This window comes from Furipterus horrens, unplaced genomic scaffold (genome assembly GCF_987537825.1).
Source record: "Furipterus horrens unplaced genomic scaffold, mFurHor1.1.pri manual_scaffold_4, whole genome shotgun sequence".
Taxonomy (NCBI): domain Eukaryota; kingdom Metazoa; phylum Chordata; class Mammalia; order Chiroptera; family Furipteridae; genus Furipterus; species Furipterus horrens.
Window position 1 is genome coordinate 184,239,671 of NW_028327174.1, and position 26,588 is coordinate 184,266,258.

Below are 26,588 nucleotides of genomic sequence, written 5' to 3' on the forward strand. Positions count from 1 at the left end.
GTTGCAGAATCTTGGTGTCTTTCTTCTTTTTGTTCAGTTCCAGAAGAATTCGAAAGCTCTCCCCAAAGGTGGACTTACACATCTGACATGAATTCCAAGGATGGCATTAGAAATCACAGTCTCCAGTGTTATTTAATCAAAACCCCCACAAAGTTGGATCCAGCTTTAAATCAATGGGGGCAAGCCAGAGGACTCCAAAACTCTACAACAGAAATGCCTCAGAAGCAGAATCACATCCACAGATTCTTTTCTTCTAAATGCGCTGTTGACACAGACATTAGGAACAAAGGAAACTTTGGGACCCTTTGAAAAAATAGGAAATAAATTAAGTCAAAGCATTATTATAAATTATGCTGACTGCCAATCCAATTTATAAGTATGAACAAGTCTAAATGGATAATCTAGGTGAATTCACTTTATCGGTCATTTCTCATTTTCTGACTTAAAAAAATCTCATCTTTAAAAAGTGTCTACTCCAAATTCTGCAATCTGTAAAATGTTAGCTTATTATCAAAACGCTTTAAATTTTTATTAAGATATTTGTCTATTATATTACTATTTAATTATACTTAGTGTATGCTGACTCTGACAACAGAATTAGCTGTAACCGCAGATAAACACCTTAATTTATAAAACACAGTAGTAGAAGAGTCCAAATTCTAACTGCTAAGAATGCCCACATTTTCTATCATTAACATAATTTTACATCTTCAGGAACACTCAACTCTGTTTCTAACCTTTCCAACGGCAATAAAAAATGTCCTCTTGTAGCTACTCACTAATTGAGAAGAAATTTCAAATAAATAACAAACAATTTTCATATTGTAATCTCCCCCATTATCCCCATTAGTTGTGTAATTATACAAAGCACTTAAGCTTTATGGAAATGTGGAAGTTCTTCTGCCTAAAAGTTTAGCTGGCTGAGAACTACGTCCATCCAATAAAGTTCTCTTTAGTAGTATTCCAAGTAAGTCTCCTGAGCTATAGCTGGAAGAGTAGAAGTTGTTTAGAGACATGATTTCTATGCTTAGCTCTTTGTCTACTTTGCTATGTGTTATCTGATCAAGTGGCCAAGGCTACATGGCATGTAGGTCACAAAAAGACACCCCTCCTGAGTCTCAAACCCCATTCGGTAAGATGGCAATAATAATTTTCATCAAGCCAACTCAAAGATGTTGTGAAATTTAAATAAGAAAACTTATTTGAAAGTGCTTAGAAAAGTTTTAAGTTCTTTCCAAAAGTATGGGGTGGTTATTAAACAATCCTCTCTGATTAGAAAAGAAGCTTGTTTTTTCTTCCAAAAAGCTAAAATCATATGAGGTTCTTTTTTTATAAATAATAGAAGCTAAAATTAGATTGCATATATTTTAAGAATATATATACTTTCTAATCCATTTCATCGGTTGGTTTTGCAGCTGTGATTAAGGGGTTCCCATCAATAAGTAGAAAGTCAGGGCAACAATGAGAAGCAAACAAAACGGAGAGGAGAAGGTCTGATAGGCAGCTGATGGCATAAAAATGTCTTCATACTTGTAAATACTGACAACACGCTCTGAAGCTGGTGGTGAGTCTATATCATGTCGGGTGATAGAGCCTTTAAGAAAGAAATAAAAAGGGAGGAGGCAATAAAAAAAAAAGCACAGGTTTAAAATAACATATACAAACAACAGAAAAATGCAACCAAGTCTTTCGTGTTGAATACACAAGCAGTGATTATAAAGATCTGGAATCAGGTACCAAAACTATCAGAATTCTCTGTAATTGCACCTATACTAAAAAACATAGAAATTAGTTAAATTTATCCAAAAAGACTGGTTCTCATGAATCTGCACACCCCCTACCAGAATGATGCCATTAATCTCTCTGGGGAACCCCAGTTTTAGAACTTCTACTTCATATTGTGTGAATGTCTACTTTTAAGGTCTCTAATGAGTTTTGTCTTATTAATACAAAATGGAAAACTATATTTGGATTTCAAAGGAGCTACTAGTTTTTTCTTCAAATATATATTTTATATATGGATTATTAACAACTCCTGAACACACGGAACTCCCTTACAGATGGAAGCCTGCCTCTCTCACATTGTCTGTGGGAAATAAAGTGGTAGCCTGCCCAGGTCCCATGTGTGTGCGTGCATGCGTGCATGCGTGTGTGTGTGTGTGTGTGTGTCTGTCTGTCTGTCTATGGGGTCTTTTGGACAGAGTGGGATGGGACAATAGAGGAAATAGGAAGATTAAAATATCAAATAAATATTTGGACAGGAAACTTGTTTTTTACCTGATAGAAGTGGAAAGAGAAAAAGGCTGTGTGTAGTCTACTTTAATAAACTGATGTTGATTATAAGCCCTATGAATAATCCACATGACACTTGGGTTAGGGAAAATAAGGCAGATGAGTTCAGAGCAAAGGTCTCCCTGGAAATAGCGCTCAGGGAGAGGGTTTTTAAGGTCCTATCTGCTAGGGAAGCTGTACCAAACTTGACACGTCAATTCCTTCTCACAGGGTCTATGCTGGCTCCTGTTAGCACAAATCAAACTCCACAGGATGACACAAGATTTTTCTTTCAACAGATCCGTCTCATCTGTCCTACCTAACCTTGCTCCTTTGTCACCTACATGGATGCCTAGGCTTAACCAAGCAACTCTAGTCCACGCCTTCCTTAAGGGAAGTCTAACCCACACCCCTCCCTTCAAACCTTGGCTCAAAGTTTATTACCTCTGAGGGACGTTTAGGGACTGAAACGTTTTGATCAATAGATGTTAGAAGGGCATTCAAGAAACAGGAAAAGCATAAGCCTGTCTGTGGGGTGGGAATGTGCCTCTTTTGTTTGGAGACAGTGAAAAGAACACAAGTCCCCAGTGATCTTATCAGGCAAAGCAAGAAGGGCTGAAATGCTGGCTATTATGCCAAATACGTAAGGAGATGACCTTCTGAAGTACAGCACTTTCCAATTTGTAAAGCAATTTTGAATACTTGTTTTTATTTAATGCTTACAATAAGCCTATAAAGTCAGTTTTATTATTATCCCCATTTTAGGCATAAAGAAATTGGGAGTTCAGAATTTAGATAAAGTCTAGATATAGCTATCAAGGGGCAAAAACAATGTACAAACCCAAAGTTTTAGATGCCAAATCCCATCATTTTAAATGAGGTCATTTCTCCAGGCTAAGATATAATTAATTTCCCAGGGTACTAAAAGTACTCAAAGACATTATTGCAGATCCACTGTCGGTAATCTGGGAAATAAGCAAATGGGAAAGATGTCACAAATCTGAAGACATCCAAATGTTTTCCCAATTAGAAACAGGCAAAAGAAAAGGTATGAAATCTCCGGACTGATCAGTGGAAACAATTTGGAAAAAAAAAAAAAAAAAGCAGATCAGATTGGGTAATACAAGGTTGATGAGCACACAGTAAAGAAAGATGCAACTCCCAGGAGCTAGAAGACTGCTCACACAGGATTGCAAAAACTCATGTCCATTCTTGTTCAGGCCATTAGGCTGATCAACCCAGGGAATGCTGAAGACACAGCGTAACTTAATTTCAGCGGCTTCTAAAAGGTCTCATGATATCCTTGCGCGTCTTTGTTAAGAAATGCTAGAAAAGCCTTGCCACCCAAAGTGAGGCCATCAATGGGCTAACATCAGTGGGAAGCTTGTTAGAAATGCAGAGTCTCAGGCCTCATCCCAGACCTACTGAATTTCATTTCAACGATATAGCCACGCAATTTCTATATTCATTAAAATTCAAGGAGCAATGGGCTAAACTATAGGATAATTCGGTGGATTTGTGACCATCAGGAGAGTCATAACATGAGTACTATTGATACACTTAGTCAATCTCTAGAGAAGTCTCCAGAAGCCCTTTCTTGCTCAGTATTTGTTATATTTCGAGCATAGGGGCTAAGAGTTATCACTGACTTTGGAGTCAGACCTAAGATTGAATATTAGTTCTCTCGTTAGTGGTTGAGCCTTGCACAAGTTCCTTAATCTTTGTAAAATGAGGTACTTACACCTCTCAGGGATGTGGTGAGGAATAAATGGGAACATGTGAGAATGAAATACAGCCACGCCCACAAAGAGCAGACAGATTATCTGTTTCTTTAAGCACTTAACTCATGATATGTTATCTTATATTGTTCTAGCTGTGCACGTGCATAACTTGTCCATTTGTATGTCCCTGTGTATGATAAGTCCATTATAACCTTTTAAAGGCAGGATCATATCTCCATTTTAAAATATTATCCCAAGTGCTTATCACTCTCTTGTCCAATAAACACTAACAGTGTCTGGTGTTTAATTCAGATGACAAAATGCAAGCTTACCCTGAATGGCTGGACCCCAGGCAAACAGGTAATACCAACTCAAATGCAGGTCAACAATTGTTTCTTCCCTGGGAACGTTCACAGGGCGCTTAAATCTGCAGGTGACTCGATTGTTCTCAAAAACTCCTTCTTCATCTCTGGCAGGGTTTCTCTGAATCTCCTTTGCCCACTGGCCTACATTATAGAAGTGTTGTATGCGGACCCTGCCATTATCATCATGGACGCAGGCCATGACATCATCGCCACCCTAATGTGAAAAATAACGAAGAAAAACATCTTTTGCAAAATTTTCTGCTAAAAAGAAATTTCACTCAGAAATATACATTCTATTACCTCTGTAATTTGACATCCCACCCCACCCCCAAATTATTTTAAATGTCATGAAAAAGCATTAGCTAAGTTACCAAAGTTAGTATCACAATGGCTGACATCAAGTGCCCCTTGATGCGATGTCTGGATAGGAATACATTACCAGTTATCTAATATTCTTGCCAAAAACACATAAACTAAACTAATCATGAAACAACAATCAGACAAATCCAAATGGAGGGTCATTCTACAAAAAACAAAATTGTTCTATAATCAATAAAAAGATCAATGTCATAACAGATCACACACATACAAAAAGGGTAAGAAACTATTTCAAAATAAACAGGACTAAAGATACATGACAACTAATGGTGTGGTGTTCCCAGACAGAATCCTGGGTTATAAAATGAAAATTCCCGTAAACGACAGTATTAGGACAACTGGCAAGAGTTGAAAATGGACAGTATATTGGATAATACTATCAGATCAATGTTAAATTTCCTGAATTTAATATCTTAAGTTTCAAAAAAATAATAAAAATAATAATAAGTAGAAGCAGTAGAGAGATAAAGCAGGTGTGGCAAAATGTAATCATTTGTTTAAAAAAAGTTCTGAAACTAGATAGTGGCAACGGTTGCACCCTGTGAATGTAATTCATGCCACTGAATTACATATACACTTTACTTTTTAAAGATTTTATTTATTTTTAGAAAGAAGGGAAGGGAGGGAGAAAGAAAGGGAGAGAAACATCAATGTTGCACGAGAAACATCGACTGGCTGCCTCTTGAACACCCCCAACCAGGGACCTGGCTCACAACCCAGGCATGTGCCTTGACTGGGAATCGAACTGGCGACCTTTCCATTTGCAGGACAACTCCCAACCCACTAAGCCACACCAGTCAGGGCTGAATTACACACTTTAAAATGGTTAAAAATGGTAGATTTTATGTTACGCACATTTTACCACAACAAAAACATTATTATTTGGTGACTCTAGGTGAAGTATATTATATTGTACTATTCTTGCAGCTTGTCTGTAAGTTTAAAATTTTTTCAAAACAAGTCAAAAAATGTTAAAGTTGTTCATCAATTCTAACAAATTTACTACTCAGTAGAGGATGTTGATAACAGGGGAGTCTATGTGCCTATATGGGGCCCAAGGGAATATAGAAATTTTCTGTATCTGCTATTCAATTTTTTGTAATCTTCACATGAGGATATGCTTAGAGAGAAGAAGTGGAGGGATGAGAAAGAGAGAGAGGGAGAGAGAGAGCAACAACAATAAGAGAGAGAAATATTGATCAGGTGCCTCCCATACGTACCCCAGTCAGGGATCAAACCCATAACTTAGCTATGTGCCCTGACTGGGAATCAAACTTGCAACCTTTTGGTGTATGGGATGACACTCCAACCAACTGAGCCATCCAGTCAGGGCCCGCTATTCAACTGTGCTGTAAACCTAAAACTTCTCTAGAAAATAAAGTCTAACGTGAAAACAATAATGCACTATTTCAAAAAAAGTTAAAAGCTCTTAAAAGGGGTTCCATTTGCTTTTCCAATGTACCAGATTTTAGAAAAAAAAAAAAATCCGTGCTTCTTCTTGAAATAATAGGAGAGGGAAAAAGATCTATATTTTAAAAGGCTTTAGGCAGCAAAACGTCAGACATAATATTTGAAGGCTCCTCACTCAACCCCCCTGCTCTGAGCCCCATAATCTTAACAGCTGCACCATGGCTGCAAATGCATTCCAGGTCAGGGAATGGTCAACTGCAATCCAAGCCAGCTTCTGGGTGAGGCACACACCTGCTGTTTCTCCTACTGACACTGCATTGCAGCAGGAGGTAATAGATTGATATCTATACCCTCTCACCAGTGGGGCCCATCGTCTTACTGCCTGGGCTGGGAGTTGGTGGAGGCTCTTTCTCCTGGTGGCCTCTCCAAGAACAAAGCCCCTGGAGCTCTGACTACTTGGACTGCTCTCTCTGTTTCTTCCTACCCCCGCAACCCACAACTCATGTCCAATCCATTAGCAAAGCCTATCTGCGTGACCTTCAAAACATATCCAAAATCTGAGCACTTCTCACGACCATCACTGCCGTAACCCTGGGCTGAGCTGCCCTCTCCTCACTGCCTGAGTCTCAAACAGGCCAGGTAAAGAGAAGAGAAGGGTCCTCTAGACAGAGCAGCAGCATGTGCAAAGGTACAGAGGCCTACGAGAGTCCAGCTGTTTGGAATGCACCGTAGCACGCTGAAGTGGCAAATGATGGGGCTACAGAGAACAAAGGAGGAACGCAGCAGAGGCAGCAGATGGACAGCTGCCTGGGTTCTTGATGCCCTAGCTGCTCCTGGTCACAGTCCTTTCTGAGGTTCAGATGTGTTCTTGCCCAGGGGGACCGTGGAAGACTGAATTCTCAGACCCAGTTCTTCAGTTTCCAATAGTGGTGTTATATACCCACACCTTTGCAGGGCCTTTTGGTAGGGGGAGCGTACATCCCTGCCCCCTCAGTTTGGGCTTGGCTTCTTAGCAGCTGTGGCACGAGCAGAGGTTTGAAATAAGTTTGGATTGCTCTTGCACTCTTGCCTCTGCCATGGAAATAACATGCCTTGGTACCTGTTGGTTCCAGAATGATTAGAAAAAAACCTGAATCCAATCCATGGACTAAAGCCAAGTCCAGCAGATTCCCAGCCAGTCCACACACATGTGAGCAAGAAATAAGTGCTTCCTATTACAAACCATGTACTTTGGGAGGCTTTTCTTGCAGCCTATCTGTGGAAATAGCTAATAAATACAGGTATCATGAAACATCTTTTGTTTTCAAAACCAACCCTTCCTTCTGTGTTTAAGCTAGCTTGAATTTTTTTAACTTGCAACGAGAGAGCCATACTAATAAAATCCTTATCCTGCTTTGATGAATTTCTTTGCTTTGTGATGCTTTGCAAAAGACAATCAAATGCCAGAAATTATATTCTCTCATTTAAAAGTGGCAGGATAGCCCTGGCTGCTGTGGCTCAGTGGACTGAGCATCGGCCTACGAGCCAAGTGCTGCTGGTTCGATTCCCAGTCAGGGCACGTGACTAGGTTGCACATCAGGTCCCCAGTTGGGGACACGAGTGAGAGGCAACCACACAGTGATGTTTCTCTCCCTCTCTTTCTCCCTTCCCCTCTCTCTACAAATAAATAAACAAATAAATAAATAAATAAATAAAAGTGGCAGGATAGCACCCATTCTCTAAACTCTAAAGTTACGCAGCAAACTAAAGAGAAAAACAAGCTTCTTTCCTGATATGTGTCTTACCATTTTCCTGTCTGAAGAGAATCCAACTGCTACCCAGCCATCTGTGTCTGCACTCAGCTCAAATTCCACATCAGCCCCTATCATCCGGTAGCTAAGGAAGTAGTCACAGGTCTCTGCATTACAGCCTGGTTTGCCATACCTATAGAAAATATCAAAACAGACATTACTCTAGAGGGTAAATGAGGTCAAACATACGGTGATGGAAGGAGACTATACTCTGAGTGATGAGCACACAATGGAATATATAGATGATGTATTATAGAATTGTACACCTGAAACATATATAATGTTATCAATCAATGGTATCTCAATAAATTTAATACAGAAAACACATTACACCTTCATCCTCTTCTTCAAAATACATTAAGAGGGCATTTATGTATCAGGCAGGATGCTAAGCAACACTATTGAATAAATTAGATCTTTGTTCCCTGGGGTCTCAAAAACCATTTCCCTCAGTTAGAAGGCACCTTGGAGATGACCTGCTCCACTTTATCTACGTATAAACAGGGGTCCAGAGATGGGAAGGGGCCTTCCTGAGGTTGCACAGTGAGTGGCTGCAAGAGGACTTAAACCTGTGCCTCCAAACTCCCAGCCAGTGTTCAATTGCACTATATTAGTGTCTCGCAAATATTAGTTATTACTGAATTATTTCTGAGTTCATTTGAGAGGAAAAAAATTCTCTGAATTAATAAATTTACTTTGTTAATTAAATGTATACCAATTCTTTCTGCTTTAAAATTTGCAATTAAACTAACACCAAGTTGCAAATGAAATATACATGTAAATTAAACTACAAAACCAGGAACATTTGAACTTGCAGCATTCATGTGATGGATAATGTAGTTCTACTTAAAGTAAAATTCTGCTTACATACATGTGGTACGTCTGATTATACTGTGCAGGGTCTTTTGGTTGAGCATGTTCTTACTATTCAACATGACTCACTCTCTTCCACTTTTATCTGAGCTACTGCAAAACCCTTGTATGTACAATGCACCAAATGAATACCTCATCTGGTATTCGCTGAGCATGGACGCATCATCTGTTTATAAAATTTGCCTGTTTGCTCTGTTGGTACTAATACAATTACAAATTCAGACACTAAAGCATGCAGCAGTATAAGATTATGAATACATTAATCTTTTAAAGAAGCATCATTGAAATGAAGATGCAAATTTATTGTATTTATTTTGAATTTACCCGAAAAATATATTTTTCTATTACAGTTGACATTTAATATTATATTAGTTTCAAATGCACAGCATAGTGGTTAGGCATTTATATAACTTCCAAAGCGATCTCCTTGATAAGTCTAGTACCCACCTGACACCACACACAGTTATTACTGAACAATATTGTTGACTGTATTCCCTGTGCTGTATTTTATACCCCATGACTATTTTGTAACTGCCAATTTTTACTTCTTAATCTCTTCACTTTTTTCACCCACCCCTCTCCCATCTGGCAACTATCAGTCTGTTCTTTGTATGTATGAGTCTGTGTCTGTTTCGAAAACACAAATTTACATTTTCTTACAAAGAACTTGCAGATCCTTTAAGAACTGACAAGCCCTAGTTTGAAGAACACTGCTTTACACCATTTTCAGAAAGACAGAAAATTGTAGCAGAGGGTGGACAATCTGAAGGTAGGTATCTGAAGGAACAAGACACAAAACTGCTAAGTGTTGATTGAGGAGGGAGGCAAGGACTGGGCCACTACGCTGGCAGGTACTCCGAGTAGCCAGGATGGGATGATAAGTTCCAGAAAACATGAAACTGGGTTGAAAAGGTTAAGAAAAGCTAAAGGAGGAGTGAACGGGCCAGAAAACAGGCACTCTGAAGCCAGCCGGGTACTAAAATTCCTTCACTTTTCAAAAATATCCCCCAATCACCAGAGTTACACACTACTGGCCTTATTCCTTAATATTAGTATTATTGGGTTTTTTAAGTTCCTTAGAAATGTCCTAGTAATCCAAAGAAAGCCCCAAATCCCTATAATTCATTTTTTTCCCTTAGATCTTGAGCAATGAACCCACCCCCAACACCCGTCCCCAATCAGAACTTCAGAGCAATGGCCAACAAAATCTTTACTTAAGGACAATTTGTTTCAGGAAATAAAGAATTCAAAGAGAAAAAGGCTTTCCAACTGAATAGTGCTATGTGGGAGGCCCGCCGTCTACACCCCCATTCTTGAGCCCCAGTCCACGTCTGGATAGCCTACTACTAAAAACCACATAAGGACTCACTACCCCTGAGATAACAAGCTGGCTGCAATCGTCAATGCTTAAGGACTAGTTAGTATCATACAGATATCAATAAGTCATGACTGTTTGTTTGAAAAGGAATTGGGTTTCAGACATGTCTATCATTGCCTTTCCCGTCCATGCCCCTTGTAATGAGCAGGGGCCTCTTCTGTGTCACGTGATTCTTTTTCATACAGCCAATCGGTTTGGAGTAGACACCTGTGCCAATGGCAGTGCAGTCAAAAATGAAGACTGTTACCGTGCCAAGCTGCGTGTTAGAGCGTAAGGAGTTTAAGACTGAAAACCAAGGTGGCCATCAGAAACAGGCCACATCCCTGTCGAAGTTAAGAAGCGGTACAGGCCCCTGATTAGAGTGGATTGCTTGCCATTTCAACGGTACCCTGAGAGGTAAGTCAATGTCTTAGTCTTAAGGTCATCCAACTGACAGATCTACCAACCTAAAGCATCCCTTGGTTTTTCCACAGTCATCCACTTTGATTTTGGCAAACGGGTCCACGGGAGGAGCGGTCGGGAAAGGGTAACCTGTGAGAGGAAAGGGTAACAGTGAGAGTCAAGAATGCTCAGGAAGTCCAAGAACAACCTTTCCAATGAGGATTTTTTTAAATGCATTTACTATTTTCCGTCACATCCATCTAGACAGATCCAAGGCCTCAGAGGAGGGCTCTATGTCAGCCTAACCACCCTCTTCACGAGGAGAGAGTGCGAGGTACACGTCTTTGAACTGAGCCTTACATGTTAACTGAGCATATGTGGCATTTTCCTCATGGTACAAGCAAGGAGCCAGAGGCACTGAGAGGCGGCATAATTGCATATAAACACAGGCTCCCCACTGTGCCCTGAGAGTTTAAAAATCACCGTTTTACTACAACATACATGCTCTAAGGGAAAAAAGTTAACAATGATCCATTTATATATTCAACAAAAGAGGTTTTCCATTTACATACGTGGTAACAGAATTTTTCCATTACTGTGAACTTCCTTTTTTTTTTAGTTTAGTGAGAGCTTTCATGGCACAAAATGTTTATAGCCACAAGTTATACATGTCTTGTAAACTATATAATGATACAAAGTGCTAACTAAAAAGATGAAGAATGTATAATCACTTTGGCTCAGTGAATTCCAATAATTTCAACAACTGGTTCACTTAAAAATTCATCTTCCTGCCTAAGTCTTCAATATCCATTTTTTAGAACAGTAAATATTTGTACTGCAATCAAAGTAATGTGTTGCACTTTTCAAGATGCAAGTTTGTGCAGTTTTGCTCTTGACTCTATTTATAAATATTTTAAGCCAGTTTTCAGCAAACAGAAGAAAAATGAAGTCTGCGTTTTCATCTCTAAATTGTAAACAGGTGTAAAGCTTTTTAAACATTAATCTTAAAAACGTCAATTGCTAATTGTTGGATTCTCCTTTCCAATCACATAATCTGTTCATCACAGATCTGGATAGGAGCATAAACATTTATCCCATATGTTAGGGCTATCAATAAATACTGCATGATTCCATCTTATGAGAAGTTCTACTGTGGCAGTGTAATAAATAGTCCAAAATTTCACTGGTATTTTAAAGAAAAATGGCAAAACTAAATTTATTTTCTTTCCTCTTTTTAGATTTTATTTATCTATTTTTAGAGAGAGGGTAAGGGAGGAAGAAAAAGGGAGAGAAACATCAATGGGTCTCTCACATGCCCCCAACTGGGGACCTCGCCAGCAACCCAGGCATGTGCCCTGGCCAGGAATTGAACTAGCGACCCCTTGGTTCACAGAAAGGTACCCAACTCGCTGAGCTACACCAGTCAGGGCTCAATGTTGAAAAAAATATAAATATATCCAAGTCCAATCACACTACTGATATAACTGCTACTAAATTTCAAAAGAGGGTAATGTATTGCCTATAAAAAGTTGCTCTTATTTTAAGAATAATTTTACTTTACCCTCCCATGATATAGATTGTAATACAAATTGTGTATCATAGCAGTTTAGCTATTTAGTTCTCTTAACTTTACCAGCCTTTCCAATTTTATTCAGGCTTTTCCAAATCAGTGGGCCATCAGATTTTCATTCTTCCCAAAGAAATTTAAATATGAATACTTGAAATAAATAGGTTATAGAAGGCACATCAAGTATTACCAGGTTTAAGAATATGATAGAATCAAGGTATAATAGAAAGATGTCCAAAATTATTTAGCATCCATTGCTAGAAAAAAAAAAGTAAAATAACTCAGAAATTATTTTGTATATATCATCTTTTTCTTAATGTGAGCCAGCTATATTCTTTTTAAAAAGTCAGAAATTAAATTTTTTGTTTACACTGTATGTTATTTTCCACCACAACACACACATTTTATAAAACTTGATATGACAGAAAAGAGTTAGATAGTTTCTACAAACTCGCAAACCTGGTTGTCAAGTGTTTTATTCAAGTCAACCTGATGCACTTTATTCAATAAGTTGATAGTTTTAAAATTAACAACGATTCTCTAAGTATTCAACAGTAATGTCCTTATCACAAACAGTATTTATATCAAATATATAAAACATATAATGGTATCCTTCAGGGTCATGCTATGTGTTCTGAAATCCGATAAATCTACTTGAAATAACTGGTAATCCTGATGCTTTCCAACAAGTTGATCCTAAAGCTTCACACTTTACAAACAAGCAAAAAAGGTATGCCATTGAAGGAAGTTGTTGAGAGTTCTGGAACTTTAGGAGTGTAACATAACTGCAAAGATGGCTACACGAGAAAATGAACTTCCATTTTTCATTAAGCTGCATATAACATTTTCCCATCTCACTAAATTCTTTTAAACACGTGGCTTCTAACAGCTGTGTGTGTTTCTTGTAACATTACTTAGCATCATAATGATTAAACCAGACAATGAAGGGCAAGCCTGTATTATGCTCCCAGTTATGACAAAAATAATTTTCTCCTGGACTGTTTCTGCCATGCACAAAGGAACCAGGCGTGATTCATCCTGGAGTCTCTGCCCAGCATCATGCCTGGCACTGGCCACTGAACAAATGAGTGTCAAGTGTTTTTTAAGTGAGATTTCATTTATTCTGTTCTATTAATTATCCTTTAAGAAACAAAAGCCACTGCGCTGCACATTCCTGGCACATAACTGTTCAGTGTGGACAGTTCATTTCTACTACCCTAGACCTTGATCACATGCTAACATACAGCCCTATCTTTCACCACCTTTTAGTAATTGGGCCAAATGCACTACTTTTTTCTAGGTTTATGCTTATTTTATGCTAAGTTCTATATGTATCCACTTTAGTACTATAAACTGAATCTTGCCTTGGATGAGTTTTTTGTTTCTCTCTTAATATATATTGAGTGACTGCTTAGTGCTACAAATTATGTTAATCATCTTCACACAGTATTCTTCCTCGTATATCTCACTACAATGCAGAGGCCATTTTTTTTCTCAGAATATCTGTCCAGGAATCCAATGACTACTTATGTTTTTAAGAGTTTATAGGTGACTGACAAAGTTAACATCTTGTCATATGGCTTTGGCCTCAGTTTCCTCATCTTCTTCCATTTTTTCAAACATATTATCCTTACTACTTCCTAGCATCTAGAATAATACATTGGCATACAGCAGATTTACAGCTCAATAAATGCCATCATTATTACTATTGGATGATTACTATCACATTTTGTAAAGTAGACTGAGAACTAATAACTACTGGGTAGGACTGCTTCTATAAGAACTATGGGTTTCTAAGTCCCAAGTAAGAGCAAGTTTTGGAACAAAATTCACTTATATATGTACTGAGTTAGTTTAATAGTGTTGGCAAATAGCTCACTTCTTGGGGCTCTTCCAGCATTAATTTCCCATTATTGCAACCGAAAGTAGGTCCGACTGCCTCCCCAATGAAAGCCAATACTCAAGAGGCAGGCGCTGATGTAAAGGGACGTAGTTTATTTTCAGGTGCCAGTCACCTGGAAGATGGCAGACTCACATCACAAAGCCCATCTCCTGGAAGGTGGGGGACTCGCGTCTCAAAGCCCATCTCAGCCTCTCAGTGGAGGCAGAGGTTTTTATAAGGAGGGAGAGGGGAACAGAACAAAGAGATCAAGGGAGGGGGTGGAAAAAATCTCTACGTGCAAACGAGCACAGTCCATTCCAGTAAGGCAAGTGACGGTCCAGCATGCATCATTCTGCTTTAGTCATCCTGGCTTCACATCATCCCTGGTTCACGTCATCCTGGCTCCATGGCTGAAGGTCAGCAAATCTCCCAGAGCCGGGATGCCTGAAGGTCAGAGTCTGTATCTTCTGACGTTAATTCCTAGGACTCTTATTCAAACATGCTGTTTATCTACAAGCTACATATTAGAGTCAGCACTTATAGAAACAATGTCAACAGAATGGTGGGGTGGGTTACAATTCCCCATTACAGTTTTCCTCAGTTACACTGTCTTATATGTTTCTAAACTTTGGAATGACACTTCTGCTCTGTCACATAGATTTGGGCATCCATTTAATGACAGCATTTTCTCTTGTTTTGTCAGCTGTTGTATATTAAAGAATTTGATTGGCCTTTGGCCTTGGTTCCTGAAAGACTAGATCCTTAGAATTTTCCAAGTAATAAGATTGTCTTTCTTATCCATGAGTCCCTGGGATCACACCTGAGTTTATGCTGTGAGATGAGGTGACTCAGGATGGGGGCTGCTCATCAGAAGCCCAACCACGTAATTAGAGGGTTAGGGCTTTGAGGTAGCCCCCCCTCCAAGGAGGGAGTAGGGGACTGAGAATTGAGTTCAATTAAGTGAAGCCAATAATTAAATCAATCGCGCTTATGTATTAAAGCCCCACTAGAAACTGTGGACATTGAAGCTCAGTGGAGCTTCCTAGTTGGTGAACACACTGATGTACCAGGAAGGTGACATACCCGAATTCCACGAAGAGGGAGCACGGAAAGTCTGCATTTGGGAGCCCCTGGACCTCACCCCATTTGTGTCTTCATTGGCTGTTCCTGAGTTGTTTTCTTTATAACGCAATTATACTATGAGACATTCTAGTGGGTGGCCCCTGAACTGGTAGCCAGCTGGTCTGCAGTACGGGCAGTTATTCCGTGGAGCATGCCCTTTAACTTGTGACAGCTCTGGGTCATTAATACCAGAAATAAGTTTCAGTATACTAGCTGGCGTTGGTGTCAGAATATAAGCAGATTTTACAATATTGTAATTTTTCCCTGGAATTCAATGATCTGTTTGGCATAAAATAAGTTTGGACTGTTTGCCTGTATTTAAGATCCTGCCAGGATGCAAAAAGCCTTTTACGTTCCCAACAGCACTACCCTAAAACCTCTGCGCCATCACCCTGTAAGATATAATTACCGCAAGTGCCTTCAGCAGAACCTGGGTCTGAAGTGCAGGTTCCAGGCACAATTTCTCTCTGTGGCAACAGCACCGCCTTGCCTCGCCGTCCACAGCTGCACTGCACTGGCCTGGCCTTGGCCTTGGCCGTGCCCAAGGTCTGGAAGCACCTGAGCAGCGCAGACTAATGTCCACTCACCATATGTTTATTTTTACCAGTGTGTATGTATGTGTGTGTGTATTATATAGATCTTGAAAATATATGGTTTGTGTATGGTTTTTAATCTGCCCAAATGACACTGTGCACTGAATCTCATGTTTATTATTTCCTTTGGAAACCTATCCATATATGCTAGTGTGAGACCTGTTATGCCTCCTGACCGAATAGTATTCTGTGATGTGCATATAACATTTTCTGAAATATTCTCCCAGGTTTGGACCTTTAAAGTGTCTCCAATCTTTGCTCTCTGTGATAATGAAGTGATAGACATCCTTACACATGTTTCCTATAGATATATGTAACAGGTTTTTGTTTTAATAAACCCTAGGGAGCAATAGCTGAAAATCTTTAATTCCACAAAGCTCAAAAATGAGATGAGTGTTTGGTCTTTTAATTACTTTTTCATAAGGGTTTGTGTGTGTTCCAGATATAAATTCACTGTTGATTTCAGATGTCCCATTCCCCCCCCCCCCAGTCTGCCACTGATCTTATTCTTTTCTGTGATGTTCTTCCTTGGACCACAATCTTTGATGTAATCAAGGAAATAATTTTTCTTCTTTTGGTTTGTGTATTTTTAGAGTATTGTCTAAAAAGTCAATGTCCACTATAAGGACATGAAGATATTCTTCTACATGTTTATTAACTCTGTAGTACTACCATTCACATTTAGATCTAACCCATGTGGAATTTATTTTTTATATGGTGTGAGGTTAAAAAATGGTCTTTTTCCCCCTACGTTGAATCAATTTTTCTCAACACCATTTACTAAATAATTCATCTTTTCCCTAGTGAAGTATGACAACACCTCAATAATTTACTAATTTTCATATAAACTTCGATCTCTTTCTGAATTTTAAGGTTTTTTTGTTGTTTTGTTCTGTTTTTGGTTTATTTGACTGTTCCTGAGCCAGGACCACACTATTTTAATTACTAGGCTTTGTAACATATCTTAGTATCTAGCAAGGCAAACAATCTTAGCAATTCATGAAACCTAATTCTTCCATGTAAAGTGTAGTAACCAATTTGTCAAGTTCTCTCGAAAGATGCTGCTGGACACTTGTCTGGGACTGCATTAAATGTTCGGATAAATTGGGGGAGAATTGACACCTTTACAATACCAAGTTATTCCTTCCAAGATCATGGTATATCTCTCCATTTCGTCGTATCTTTTATATTCCTTAGTAGTTTAAATTTTTATCTACAGGACTGATACATTCTTTGTTAGGTAGAATCTGGATAGTTTAGATTTTTGTTGCTCTTTTAAATAATACTTGTTTTCTTTACCTTTTCTAGTTTATTATTGCTAGAAAAGAGAGCTTTTGGTTTATGAGTATTTATAGAAACCTTGTTTTGGGAAATCTTATCTCTTCTCTTGATTTTATCTGTTTGTCATTTCTGATTTGTTTTCTATGTAAATGTTTGTATCAAGAGAGATAAAAACATATGTTCACATAAAAACTTGTACACGGGTATTCACGGCAGCACTATTCATAATAGCCAGACCCAGAAAATAACCCGTTATGTCCATCGGTTGATGAATGGGTATCAAAATAGGGTATATTTGTACAATGGAATGTTACTTGGCCATAAAAAAGAACGAAGCACTGATAGATGCTACGACATAGAGGAACCTCAGAGTCCTTTTGCTAAGTGAAAGATAAGTCACAAAAGACCACATGTTGTATAATCCCATTTACATGAAATGTCCAGAAAAGGCAAATATTGAGACTGAAATAGTGGTTGCCTGGGCTGGGGTGGGGGAGAGAGGGGATGAAGGGACAGCTGGGTAATAGCTAAAGGGTATAGAATTTCTTTTGGGGAGATAAAAATGTTCTAAAATTGACTGAGGTGTTGTGTCTGGCTTATTTCACTTAGCATAATGTTTTCAAGGTTCATCCATGTTGTAGCAAGTGTCAGACCTTCATCCCTTTTTATGGCTGAATAGTATTTCATTGTATGGATACACCACCTTTGTTTATCCAGTCATCTTTTGATAGACATTTGGGCTGTTTTCACTTTTTGGCTACTATGAGTAATACTGCCATGAATATATAAGTTTTGTGTGAATATGTTTTCAGTTTTCATGGAGAAGAATTGTTGTATCATATGGTAACTCTATGATTAACTTTTTGAGGAACTACCAAACTATTTTCAAAAATAGTTGCACTATTGTACATTCTTATCAGCAATGTATGAAGGATCCATGTTTTTTCTTTTAATATCCATCCTGGTATGAAGTGGTATCCCTTTAAGATTTTGATTTGCATTTCCTTAGTGACTAATGATGTTGAACATCTTTTAATGTGCTTATTGGCTAGTATATCCTCTTTGCAGAAATGTCTACTTAGAGCTTTTCTCCATTTTTAAATTGGGTTATCTGGCTTTTTATTGTGTTGTAACTCAACTTTTTAGTCTTTAATATGTCTATAATTATTTTCTCTTTTTGTATTCCTATTATTATTTGTCTCCTCTCTTTTCCTCTTAATAAATCTTGCCATAAGCTTATTGTGATAGTTAATTCTATGTGTTAACTTGGCTGGGCCAGGTGCCCAGATATGTGGTCAAATATAATTCTGGATGTTTCTGTGAGGGTGTTTTTGAATGAGGTTAACATTTAACATTTAAATTGGTGTTTTGAGTAAAGATTGCCCTCCATACTGTGCGTGGGCCTCATCCACAGCTGAAGGCCTGAGTAGAATAAAAAGGCTGAAACCCTCCCCCACGCAAGAGTGAATGATGCGGCAGATGGCCCCTCGAACCGGAACTGCAACATTGGTTCTCTCGTGGATCTCCAGCCTGCCCGCCCACCCTGAAGATTTTGGATTTGCCAGCTGCCATAGTTGTGTGAGCCAATTCCTTAAAATAGTCAATCTCTCATTCTCTCTTCCTCTCTCTTGACTAATACACTTAACCACTTTATTCATATTTTCAGAGAGTTACTTTCAGCTTTTTTGGTCTTCACTAAATATTTGGTTTCTAGTGCATTAAATTCTGCTACATTTATTATTTTATTCTTTGTTTTCTTCTACTTTCTCTAGATTTATTCTTTCTTCATAATTTTTGGCATTTCTCCTTTTCCTTCTTTCTTTTATTTTTTAAATTTCTGAGCAGGGTTCCTAGCAGGGTCTCCAGCTCTATCTCTGACACATCCTCGGGTCTGGAGGCCCTTCTTGTTTCTCATCTGCCGGTGAAAAACTGTCCGGAGGCCAGCCTCAGACCCTCTGGGACTGCTCTGGTAATCCCACAGGGCTCTGCTTCATTTATTTATACTTTTAAATTCTTCTTTTCTTATATCGGCATTTAAGCCCAGCAACCCACTGCCTCCAGGGTATATAGATATCAGTGTGAACAAAACCAACATCATCTCTGTGTTCCGGATTTCATTTCATTTTTCAGTTTCCTGCTGTGACCTTTGACCAATCTCAGAGTCCTCAGTAAGCATATCGAGGCCTTCTAGTTGATGATGATCTGTGTTCCCTAAAATGTAGTCATAGCTATTTTTGTTAGTAACAGCTGGGATGGCATGACAACCGAGATAAATACCCAACTGGTCATGGTATTGATTACAAGCAATCTTCTATCACAAGACCACCGGGAGCTATGGCCCCTAGAGCTACTGGATTCTTTGTCCCTTGTCTTGTCCATCATGAGTACCCGAGTTATACTATGAAAAAAAGTATTGTGACAGGTGTCTGGTAGTGGAGAATACTTTGTGCAAATGCCGGGTTATTTGTCAGCTCCAGCCTAATCTTCCCAGAGAAAATTGCCCTACAATAAATTCTGTAATAGTCTGCCCTGGCTGGTGTGGCTCAGCGGATTGAGTGCCGGCCTGTGAACCAGAGTGTCGCCGGTTCAATTCCCAGTCAGGGCACATGCCTGGGTTGCGGGCCAGGTCCCCAGTTGGGGGTACGCAAGAGGCAACCACACATTGATGGTTCTCTCCATCTTGTTCTTCCTCCCTTTTCCTTTCTCTAAAAATAAATAAATAAAATCTTTTAAAAAATTCTGTAATAGTCTATGGATTGCCTGCTTTGTCTGTCAGTCTAAAGATACCTTCTCATTAGAGTGGCCATTACACCTTTGCCCACTGTCAGACAAAGGATTTCTACCTGGATATTCCACAAGCATATAAATTCCACGCGCCCAACACAGAGCTTCCCCCATCTCCCAGATGCTCTTCCTCCTGTTTTCTATTGCAGTGAGGAATGCCACTACCCACCCTCTGTCTCCCAACCCTGAAGCCCCAGTCCTCGATGCCTCCACCTGGTACACTGACTTGCTCATCTTTCCTTTTATTCCCACCTTAGAAACCCAAGCCTGCCCTCCCACTACTGTGCGATCTCCTATCAGATCCCCCTTCCTCCCTCCTACTTCTTCATGCTCCACCTTTCTAAAATAGGAATCTGATTTTGTCACAACACTGTTTAAAGGACCTTTACTGGCCTCCCCACTGCCCCTTCCATTCTCTCTTTCCTACACTTCCTTGTCTTCCTTGGTCTTAAGATATATCAGTTACCCCCGGTCCCCAACCTTTTTGGCACAAGGGGCTGATTTCATGGAACACAATTTTTCCACAGATGGGGGTGGGGGGTGGTGGCTTCAGGATGATTCAAGCGCATTAAGTTCAAGCTCACCTCCTGCTATGCGGCCTGGTTCCTAGCAGGTCTGGACAGGTACCGGTCTGCAGCCCCGAGCTTGGGGATGCCTGGGTTAGACCCCCAAGACATGGCCAGCTCCTCCGTCTCCCCTTACTTTGTCCAGTCCCCATTTTTCAGTACTGATTTTTGGGTTTTGTCTGTTTGTTTTTTCCTTGTTCCTTTCTTTCCATTTTGGTACTATATTTTTTCTTTTTTCTCCAAAATTAAAACTTGGACTGAGACCAAGAAATATTAGTTTGCCCCTGCCTCCAATTTTTTCCCTCCTTCTTTCTCTTTCCTTCTTCTCACATGTGCCCTATAAACCCTTCCAAAAACTATTCTGTTGTGGAGAACAATTAAGCCAATTTTTCTCCCTTCAGATATTTCTATAATACGAGGAGCACTTATTTTCTTGGTTGGTTTTTTTTTCAGGTTCTCAATATGGTTTTGTGGTTTCCATTCCTGTCTTATTCATGGACACTATCTGTTCTTTCTTTCTTTTTCTTTTTCTTTTTTTTTTGCAATCCCTTGAGCCTGTTTTGCCATACTCCATTGCGTAGTTAATGGCTTCTGGTTTGCTATTTATTGCCTCTAATTAACTGCTTGGATCACAGCCCGCAGGTATTAATTTAGTACTTGACTCCTTGATATTTTAACCAGAAATCATCTGTTCAAACCTCTGAGAGCTACTGCATCAGCCTCTTGCTCTTTCTGGACTGCCTGAGTTGTTGTTTCTGCTCATCAGTGTCATATAATGAAGTAAAAAATGTCGTGGGACTTTGGAAAATGGAAAGCTCCACACACACGGAGCCTGTTCAGCAAAGCTTTTGCCGCGCGCTACCCCACTCAGGAACCTGCCATCCTTAACCGCCTACCTTCCAATTCCAAACCCCTCTCCTCACGTTCACTCATTAAAAATCACCCCATTTGGTCCGTCCCACTGCATTTCCAGCGCATGTCAACAGGGACCCTCTTTTCCAGGCAGGCTGGAGACACCTTGCACATCTTATCTATGAAGTCAGTCAACAAGTCCATACAGCTCTCGGCTACCTTCTGGCTGTGTGACTTTAGCTAAGATATTTAAATGTTCTGTGGGTCAGTTTTCTTCACTCTAAAGCGGAGATAATAATAGCACCTAAGTCAGAGTATTGCTATAAAGATGAAAGTTAATACATATAAGGTACTTAGAATAGTGCCCAGCACATAGTAAGCACTTATTAACAATTAGCTCTAATTAGTGTTATTACTGGGATAGATTCATGGGGGGATACAAAGATAAATTAGATGTAGATTATTTCTCTTTAAAGGTATAGATTATTTTCATAAATTATTTACCTTTCTTGTGATCTCAGTTTTATTTTCCTGCCTCAGACAGTAAATATCTATGCACCACCACAAGGGGAAAAGCGTGAAAGAAACATTTGCATCCCAAATGTTTATGTGTAGGGTGATGAGTTATGTAGCCACATATACTACATATCGATATAGGAAGAATATATGCAGATGAAGGAAACTGTGCCCTTCCCGCAAGCTCTGTTCTTCTCTCTACTGCCACACTAGCTCTTTCCCAATATAGGGAAAATTGTGGTCAGTACTTGATGGTCAGACTCACTGACTGGGTCATGTTGCTGATGGTAAGACCCAGGGTCTGTTCCTTGGTTCTGGACTGCAGATCTCAGCAGCAGGGAGACGAGAGCAGGAGGCTTCACATGGGACTTAACCCTGAGCCAACACCCAGCTCAGTTTTTTTTTTTCTTTTTCTTTTTTCAGAGAACCCTCAGAATAGGCTATTTACCCATGTGGTAATCAGTTTTACATCCTACTGTTGTTCTGAATACTATATAGATTCTGGGTCAAGAACTTCAAAATAAAGAGGTATGAGAGTGCTAGGATTCAAACATTAAGACCTTATTCAAACTCCTGACCCTAGAGAGCAAAAAGGGTCATGGCAGGTTTGATAATATTCTGTGGGTAAATATCCTTGCTTAGTGGCAGGGGATGGGAGAGGGAGAAAATTGGGGAAGACTCCCTGAAAGAGGTGGCATTTGAACTGGGACTGCAAGAATGAGTAGTATAGACTAAGGTAGTGGGAATCCCTAAGAATTCTGAAAACTAGCATAGTTAAACCAAAACACAATTTAATTTTTTTTTAAGTGAACATTTTAGGGGATGATTAGAGACACCAAATCAGCCAGTGTCCAACCTCTGGCTTTGGGGTTCTTGGGCAATCTGGACACAATGGAAAACTAGCATCTGGAGGTTGGATAATGGTCAGTGGGCTCTCCCAGAGTTCCAGTGAATTCTCCATCCCCCACCCCCTTTATTCTAAATTCTAATTCTCTTTTGCTGAATTCCTATTACTAGGCTGTCTTTTCATTAAAAACACAGTTTCTTGGCTACTTTGACCCTGAGAAGAAGGTACCCTGCATAGAAAAAACAAGTACCCAATCACTATAAAAAAACAACCTTGTTTGTATTGATAGAAAGAATAATTTAAAGGTACTATTTCTACCTCTTCACTGGCTACTTTCTGCAAAATCACTCAGGATCCCTCCTTCCTTCTCTACATTCATCCCAAGAAGATCTACTCATTTCCTCTCATTTCCTGAATCCACCCACTCTTTTGAGTCTTCACGCTACTGGGCTTTCCCATGGCATGGGACACTGCTTCCTGATGTCTTTTTTTTCCTTCACCTTCTGGTTGGGACACCCTCTAGGACATTTCCTGGCTCTGCTTTGCCCAGTTTGGCAGTCCCCTTTGAAGGTGATATCACTAATTATTTCTTGGGCAAGTCTCTATTCAAGACCCACAGGGCTAAAGCCCAGGCCCAGGCCAATCTAGTGTAGTTCTGCCCCTTGATAGGCTCACCCCACAAACATCCCACTAACACCCAACAGATGATGGTAGAATTGGCATATGAAGATGAGTGAGCTGGTCAGAGAGAAGAGTAGGAGAATGGATAGTGAAAGCTCGGGGTGAGAGAAACTGTGGAGTGAGAAAGGGTTGTAAAAGGAAGTTGAGCCAGAGAGGAAATTCAAGATGAATGAGTTGAAGTTCCATTCAGGGAGCAGGTTGGAACCATTGAGGTTTTTGAGGGTCAGGACCAGTTTCAGGCTATATATGCAGAATGGGTGAGAGGGGCAAGCAGACAATCTGAGCATCTGTACACACGTCACACGCCCTGTTGCCCCTGCACAGCCACCTCACCTAAATGTCCTCCCTCTTCTGTCCCAGCCATCTTTCATACTTCTCAGTTAACTCTATAAAGCCTTCCTAAGGCTGCAGCCCACCTGATTGATGTCCATGTTCATAAAACCGTCTGGACTACACAACTAACTTCACCCTCTCTGCTAATACAAGCTGATATAGAGCAACTGACCTATTCTTCATTTGTTAGGTCCATGTGCCCAATGACAATAGAAGCTCTCACATACCACATCTGAGTTACCTAGCAGTGTGCTAGGCTGACTATGAACATAATAAATATGTATTAGATGCTTTCAGAAGCAGATGGATTTTAGAATATTTATCATTTTCCAGAGTAACAGATTCTATTTCTGCTTGTTGTCCTCCCACACCCCCTCCCCCCATTCTTTCCTTCTCCCTGGCCACATGGTTGCCCAGGTAGAAGACTACATTTCCTAGCCTCCCTTGCAGCTAGGTCATATAATTATGTTCTTGCCAAAGGAGCATGATCAGCAGTGATCTGTGCAAACAGCCTAAAAAGAAACAGCCTCTTTATTTCTCCTTTTCTCAAGCTTAAACAAGGACATACAAGCAACTCAAATTCCATACAGATGAGAACAAAGCCTTAGGAGATGATAGAGCAATGAAATAGAAGGAACCTAGCTCCCTGAATGACTTTGTGGATCAGAGTTGTCCCACCAGCCAAGAGCAACCAGACTTGTGTGAGAGAAAAACTATCTAATTTAAGCCACTGTATACTGAGGTCTCTGTTTCAACAGTTAAGCCTCTACCCAACTAATATATTTTCCTAAATCCATTCTCTCCATCTTCCTTAATACAATAATTTCAATTTTTCAATTGGGCATATTATTCCCAGCTAAAAGGCTACATTTCCCAGTCTCCTTTGCACCTATGAGTGACCACATGACTAAGTTGTGGCTAATGATGTGTAAGTAGAATTGTTATATGGGACTTCTGAGTAATCTCCTTATAGTCAGTGGCCTTCCCACTTCCTCTTTCCTACTGTCTGGAAAGTGAATGTAATGGCTGGAGATCAAGTAGCCATTTTTGGATCATGAAGTTATGTCCTAAGAATTGTGAAAAAGCAGAAGACCAGGATCCAGTGTCTCTGATGATCAGTTCTGGGCTGGCCATTTCTAGATTTAATTACATGACAGAGAAATTTCTATCTTATTTAAACTATTAATGTTTGTTTGTTGTAGGTAGTTAAATCTAATCCTAAATTTCAGATACACCCAAAATCATATTAGTTGCTGGGACACACAACATTTCAAACCATAACTTTTTTTTTTTTTTTTTTTTAACTATTCCTCTTCGCAGAAGAAAAGGAAAATCACTACTTTCCAAACTGCGGGGGGGGGGGGAGGGAGGCCATATTCAATATTTCTGAATAGAATCAGCTTGGCTTTTGTGCTCAATGAAGTATCTCCACCGGGAGGTCTGTGTGGCTGACAAACCCCCAGTCTCTGGGCTCAGCAGGCCCCAACAATGGTGGCTCACACTAGGGGACCATAATATCCATGATAACAGAAAAGAAGTGGGATGGAGGCGGGAAGGAGATGTGACCCAGCTCTGGTGGCAAGGCAGTGAGCACGAACAGAACACTGAGAGGTTGGGGCGCCTGCCATTGCAAATCTAGGTCAATACACACAGGGAGGAAATAAGGCAGCATCTCTTTTAAAGTCGAGATTTCTGCTTCCCACCGGCTGCTCTGATCTCACACATCTCAGGCCAAAGGCAGCTGCCTCCTCTAACACCCCCACCCTCACCCCCAACCACCGACAGAGAGGTGGAAGCCAGATGCTGAAAACTGGGGGAGCCCCACCTGTCCGCAGCTTCGCAGGACTTGGCTGACCACCTCCCTCCACAAGCCTGTCTCTCCACCTGTAAAGCCGGCAGCGGGTGGCAGGCGCTGGCAGCTCTTCGGGTCCCTTCGCCAGGCGGATGGGGGCCTGAGCCCTGCGCTCTCAGTCTCGGTCTCGGCTAAGCCAGAGCTGCCACCATGCGCATCTGTCCCAGCTGCACACCCCCGCCCCCCACCCCGGTCTCCCCTTCCGCAACCCCTTACGCTCCCGCAGCCTCACCCTCCTCGGACAGGTAGCGCAGGTCGTAGAACTCCCCCGCGAACGTGCCGTAGGAGGAGTCGTGGCGCGGCACCGCCTCGTCCGTGCCTGCGTCCCCCCGCGCGCGACCCCGGGGTCCCCGGCCCCCTGGGCCCGCACCGTCGTCCGCGGGGCTGGCGGCGCAAGCGACGGGCCCGAGCAGCAGCAGCGAGAGCAGCGGCACCCAGGCTCCCGGGCTCCGGCCGAGCGGCCGCGCCATCGCTGCGCACGGGTCCCACAGTCAGGCCGCTCGGGCCGCAGCGGGGGCGCCGCGGGCGCGGGGCCGGGACTTCGCCGCCGCCGCCGCCGCCGCCGCCGCCGCCGCCAGCACGCGCCGGGCCGTCCCCCGCCCGCAGCCCGCGCAGCCGCGAAGCCGCCTGCACCGGCCGCCTCCTGGCCCTAGTCTGCGCATCCTCGCCTGGGCCCGAAGCCTCCCCCTTTCCCTGCCATCCTCTCCTCCCCGCCGCACTCTGTCCTTCGCTTCCTCCGTCCTTTCTCCCGGCTCCCCATTTCTCCTCTCTCCCTCCTCTTGTCTCCCACAGACATAGATCTGTCCCTTCTAGACCTGCTCCTCAGAATGCGGTCCTCAAATAGCAGCATCAGCATCCCCAGATTGCTTGTAAGCATCCCCACCTCACTGCAGGCACATGAATCAGGATCTGCATTTGGCCAACATCCCCCCAAAGACCCCCATGTACGTTCGGGTTTAAGAAGTGCTCCCCTGGAAGATTTACCTTGGACACGCCTTGTCAGAATTGCTGCCTCCCGCACCTGGTTCAAGCACATCTTGGTTTATATAAAGCACTTACTATACCCATTATGTTTTGGGATCATCGCGGAGGGAAGTTGAAATAGCAAGATCCTCACTATAAGTAAAGGATTCACCTGCTTCCTC

The 26,588-nt window shown here is 41.0% G+C and overlaps 1 protein-coding gene across 1 annotated transcript; it reads right to left on the reverse strand.

Moving 5' to 3' along the window:
• Positions 1-1,388: 1,388 nt before the first annotated feature.
• On the reverse strand, positions 1,389-25,928 carry FRRS1L (ferric chelate reductase 1 like). Its single transcript, XM_090275953.1, has 5 exons — positions 25,676-25,928; positions 10,633-10,717; positions 7,930-8,068; positions 4,325-4,571; positions 1,389-1,594 (listed from the first exon to the last, which is right to left on the reverse strand). The coding sequence occupies exons 1-5, from the start codon at positions 25,911-25,913 to the stop codon at positions 1,422-1,424; spliced, it is 882 nt and encodes a 293-aa protein (XP_090132079.1). The 5' UTR covers positions 25,914-25,928; the 3' UTR covers positions 1,389-1,421.
• Positions 25,929-26,588: the final 660 nt, after the last annotated feature.

Excerpts from the sequence above, each read along its gene's own strand:
- FRRS1L (XM_090275953.1), bottom strand. The coding sequence starts at position 25,913 with ATGGCGCGGCCGCTCGGCCGGAGCCCGGGAGCCTGGGTGCCGCTGCTC. Across the intron at positions 10,718-25,675 it reads GCGCTACCTGTCCGAGGAGG|GTTACCCTTTCCCGACCGCT; the intron begins GTGAGGCTGCGG and ends TTCCTCTCACAG. Across the intron at positions 1,595-4,324 it reads CTGGGGTCCAGCCATTCAGG|GCTCTATCACCCGACATGAT; the intron begins GTAAGCTTGCAT and ends TCTTTCTTAAAG.